This window comes from Penaeus vannamei, chromosome 32, assembly GCF_042767895.1.
Source record: "Penaeus vannamei isolate JL-2024 chromosome 32, ASM4276789v1, whole genome shotgun sequence".
Taxonomy (NCBI): Eukaryota; Metazoa; Arthropoda; class Malacostraca; order Decapoda; family Penaeidae; genus Penaeus; species Penaeus vannamei.
The window spans coordinates 2,972,775-2,977,774 of record NC_091580.1 but is presented as its reverse complement, the minus strand read 5'-3'; the positions used below and the strand labels follow the sequence as shown (position 1 = coordinate 2,977,774).

At 43.9% G+C, this 5,000-nt stretch overlaps 1 protein-coding gene across 1 annotated transcript in view; it reads left to right on the top strand.

Annotated features, from left to right (window-relative positions):
- Window positions 1-4,265, top strand: part of LOC113812621 (uncharacterized) — a 6,900-nt gene extending 2,635 nt beyond the window's left edge. The window contains exons 2-3 of the mRNA XM_027364535.2: window positions 2,587-3,391; window positions 3,809-4,265. Of these exons, the coding sequence (XP_027220336.2) occupies window positions 2,587-3,391; window positions 3,809-4,253 (1,250 nt within the window). The 3' untranslated portion in view covers window positions 4,254-4,265. The remainder of the gene's footprint in view (window positions 1-2,586; window positions 3,392-3,808) is intronic.
- The last annotated feature ends 735 nt before the right edge of the window (window positions 4,266-5,000 follow it).

The window sequence follows — 5,000 nt, the reverse complement described above, 5'->3', positions numbered from 1 at the left end:
CCGCTTGTTTCTCCTCTTGCTATTTCTAGTGTGGTTGCGCGTGGGCGTCACCTGTGTTTCTTTGTTGCTCATCTTCTCTGTTGCTGATGAATGTGGGGGTCTTGAGGGGGGATTTTGACGCCGGGCCGAGGAGGAATGCGCGGCTCGCTTGCGTCAGCAGGGTCGCGCGCCTGCAGTGCCGCACAACACTGGCCGGTGATGACGTCAGGTTCGGGTGGCACTGGGTTAGTAGTTGCTTTACCCGGGGAGGGTGACGTGGGGCTGGGGTTCACGAGGGGTTCAGGGCTAGGGTTCTTAAGAGGTTCTGGGCTGGGGATCACTCCAGAGAAAAGGCCCGGGCGAAGCATGACTTCGCAAATCTAACTGAACTGAACTGAACTGGATCATATGAGGTTCGGTGTGGGGAGATGGGAGGGTGTCGATGGGTGTGTGTGAGTTTGTTTCGGTGGGGGAGTTAAGGGGGGAGATAGGAGAGCAGAAAGGAAAAGTTTGGCAGCAGGATGTGTCTGGGGAGGCTGCATTGTGGGTGAAAGTTGCTTGTTGCTTCATAATCATTTCCATTAACGCATCGACTTTGTTTTGAAGCTCGTTAAGCGATTCACCGGGCGTAGGATCGGCTGGCACTGTGTGTGTTCGAGTTCCCTCACTTTTCGTTTTGGTGAAAATTTTCGTGAAAGGCGTCGAGATTCCTTGCTTTTGGACGGGTGGGATCTTGTCGCTTGGCGCCTCTGTTGTTGTTGATGCGAAGATGATATTCTTATAGTCTACCAGATCGTCAAGCATGGTATGCACTGTTACATTGATCATTCTTTTCGTGTCACGAGTTGTGAGTCTGGGTCGCCTTGCATCGGACAGTTCAATTGCGATATTGTGTGTTTCCGCGATGTCCTCAGGAGCGTAATGCTTTTTGAGTTGTTCACAAAGCAGCATCCTAGCCCACAACTTTTTGGTCGCAATGAAGCACAAAATCGTATTTAGAACAATTGCAAGGCTGCCGAAGTTGTAAATCTGATCGTTTGTTTCACTGTCTGCACTGTCTACACTGTTTACACTGCTTTCACTTGCACTGTTTGCTGGTTCGGACGGTTCACTGTTTGTATTGCAAACCCCACCCTTACCCTGGTGGGGGAGGGGCCCGACGCCCTGGGTACAGGGGCGGCCATATCCCTGGTCGCTAGGGAGCCCATCACCCTGGGCGGGGGTCCAGTCTTGACCCGGACTACGACGGGGCCCGCCTCCTTAGGCAGAGGTCCGGCCATAGTCCTGGCCGGAGGGGAGCCCGTCACCCTGGGCAGGGGGCTCGTTTCCCTGGGCCGAGGGTCCCCTGCAACTCTAGGGACAGGGGCTCGGGATAGCTCCCCGAGAGAGCGCCAGGGAAGCCCTCTGGCTGACCCCTTGTTCCCAAGGGGAGGCAGTCAGATTCCCCTCTGACCTTGCGGGCCCATTGGTAGCCATGGGTGACGTTGGTGCTTTGACTGCTGCGGAGCAAACACAAAATAAGTCTGGACACGAACATGTATGTATGTGCACACACACACACACACACACACACACACACACACATATATATATATATATATATATATATATATATATATATATATATATATATATATATATATATATATATATATATATATGTATACAGATACATACATATATATATATATATATATATATATATATATATATATATATATATATATATATATATATATATATATATATATATATATATATATATATATATATATATATATATATATATATATATATATATATATATATATATATATATATATATATATATATATATATGATATATATATATGTATACGCATACATATACATACATATGTGTATATATATATATATATATATATATATATATATATATATATATATATATATATATATATATATATATATATATATATATATATATATATGTATGTATGTATGTATACATACATATATATACTTATATACATACATACAGAAATATATTCATATATATATAGATAGATGGATAGATAGATATTTGTATGTATATATACATATATATACACATATATATATGAATGAATAACCTCTCCGATCGGGATTCGAACCCTCGCCGTCGTTGCAGGCAGGTAACTGCAAGACGAATGCTCTGCCATTGAGCTAACACGACTCAATAAAAGGAGTGTGCAATCTCGCTATCCTTACTCATATATGAGTAGATAAGTAATGTCAATGGAAGCTAGTTAGCTATTTGTTGCACACTCCTTTTAGTGGGTCGTGTTAGCTCAATGGTAGAGCGTTCGTCTTGCAGTTACTTGCCTAAACCGGCGGCGAGGGTTCGAATCCCGATCACTGCTTAATTAGTTTCTTGCTAATTTACTGGGCTTCTTCCTGTGGAGGGCGACGGCGCAGCGAGTAACCTCCGTCCGAGCCCTGTTTTGGTTTATCAGTTTATTTATTTATCTATTCTACCTATCTATCTATCAATCTATCCATATATCTATCTGTCTGTTATTATATTGAAATCACTTTCAACATTGCGTTCCATCTATTTGTTTAGTAACAATTTCCGACTTCTTCCAGTGGAGGGCGACGGCGCAGAGTCTGACTTCCGTCCGAGCGAGATCACGCAGGAGAGCGTCGAGGCGGCACTCAAGAACGACCAGGGAAGCGACGCTCGTCTCGTCTCCTTCGCGGTCCAGGAATTCACCAAGAAAGGAGACAACTACGCGACGCTTGTAGTCAGAGTTAACGTTAACTTTTCAAATGAAAAAGGGGATTCGTGCACGTCCTATGTTGTGAAATGTGATCCAGGGCGAATGAAAGACCTTCAGGAGCTCACCTACATTTGCTTCCAAAAAGAACTCGTATTCTATCAGCAACTTTCGCATGAAATACAGTTGCAACTCCAACGCGCTGACCAAACACCACTGAGGGTCCCAAGATGTTTCTACACTTCATTCGAAAAAAATCGAGAAGTTATCTTCCTGGAAGATCTTAGCCCTAAAGGATTCAAGATGCTCGACCCAAACATAGGAATGGACGTTCCTCATATGACGCTCATCCTCGAGGAACTGGCCAGACTCCACGCAGCCTCGTACCTCCTCAAGGCCAAGATCCCAGACCTTAGCAAGAGGTACCCTGTTCTAAACCTGGATTGGCTGACCTATGCAGACAACGCACGGTGCAAAACACAAGGCTTTTTTTCGAGTGCCATGGACTCTGCTTCCATATTACTGCATCACGTCGGTGGGTACGACGTGGCGGTCGCCTGGCTCAACGAGAATAAATTGAGAGCTGCAGAACTGGTCGAGAATGAGCTGAGAAGGGGACCGACGTTTGACGTTTTGTGCCACGGAGATTGCTGGAACAACAATGTCCTCTTTAGGTAATGCGTACATTTTAATACTTACTGATACACATTATCTCAATATCTTAAGTACTTTTTACGTGATATGCTTTTTCAAGCAGTTTTTTATTGTTTAGAGTTCCTTCCTTATGTCCTAAGTAATGACAAAATTGGAATCATCACATAAAAAGTTGGAAGAATATGAGAATGCATCTACTTTGGGCTTCGGAGATATGACTTTGTGCGGGGGGGTGGGGTGGGGGGCTCAGCTTTAGAAGTCTACAAGTTCCCTTCCATGAGAGAGTGTCTCCTCCCCCTGTTGCCGTTGAAATGCAACACTGTGCAAGGTTTAACAGCTTGCGGCACAGTTTCACTCCCAGAGACACATACATATATAAATATATATGTGTGTGTGTGTGTGTGTGTGTTTGTACAGTACATTTTTGACTTCTTCAGGTACGACGACGAAGGTGTTCCAGTGGAGGTGATGCTCCTTGACCTGCAGATGGTCCGCGTCGCCTCGCTCGCCACCGACCTCAACTTCGTGCTCCACACCAGCCTCACAGGCCACACGAGAAAGGACAACCTCACATTATTCCTGTCGGCTTACTACGAACGCTTCACTCGGGTCCTGGCGACTGGTGGCGGCGCTGTGCCCTTCTCTCTCCAGGATCTCACGGAGGAGTATCGGAATCACCTGGTCTATGGGTTGATAATTGGCTTGTTGGCAGTGGTCTTCGGCCTGGGTGTGGTGGGAGAGCTCGACGTCAGTGGCAGTGAGGCTGAATCGGAGGACAAAAGGAAGGAGCTGCTTATCAGGGCGATGACAGAGCAACCGCACATCCGTGATAAACTCGTGATCTTGATTGATGAGATGATCGAAAACGGAATTATTACATGATTGTAAAATTGACACAAGGAATTCTTTTTATCCTCCTCGTATATTGATAGGCTTGGTTGTGCATGTTTTAATTAACTATATGTTACTGCAGTACAACAGCTAATATCATTATATAACGTGATTATTTTATTTCTATTCTACGAGGGCAAGAAGTGAAAGAGACCTGAGTGGACCGGAATAAGATAATAATCAATAAGTTGTCACACTAGCACTTTTTCCGTCAATTTTTTGACAATTTTCTGAAATTTTGTCAATTTTTCAGCGAATTGTCGATCTTCTAGTCAGACAATAATGGTCGTTTCCGCCTGAAAACCTCAACGTCAACTTCTTTTCAGCCAAGCACAGTCAAATCAAGATCTATATTCGAGAATGTTTGCATTGATGTTAAACAAAATTGTCAAAAAATTGACGGAAAAAGTGCTAGTGTGACATAAGAATTAAGGAGACTGGTAATCCAATAATATGCTCTTTCATTAAGCATCATAGCAATTTTAGCAAATGTCTTTTTAGAATGCATGTCATAGATAATCCCTGCCTTTGATGAAGACATTCTAAAGGAAGGCAGCCTACTTAATAGATAAATGTGTCTCCAGGAATCTATCACCACCGAACTGAATTTCTTTTTCTAAATCTAAAAGGTCATGTAAGGATGTCACAAGTCTTGAGACATTTCTAGGCACCTACTGATCAGCTTTCGTCGGGGTCACAGAAGCAGGGATTGGCTGCCACGCCCTTCTCTCGGCAGGA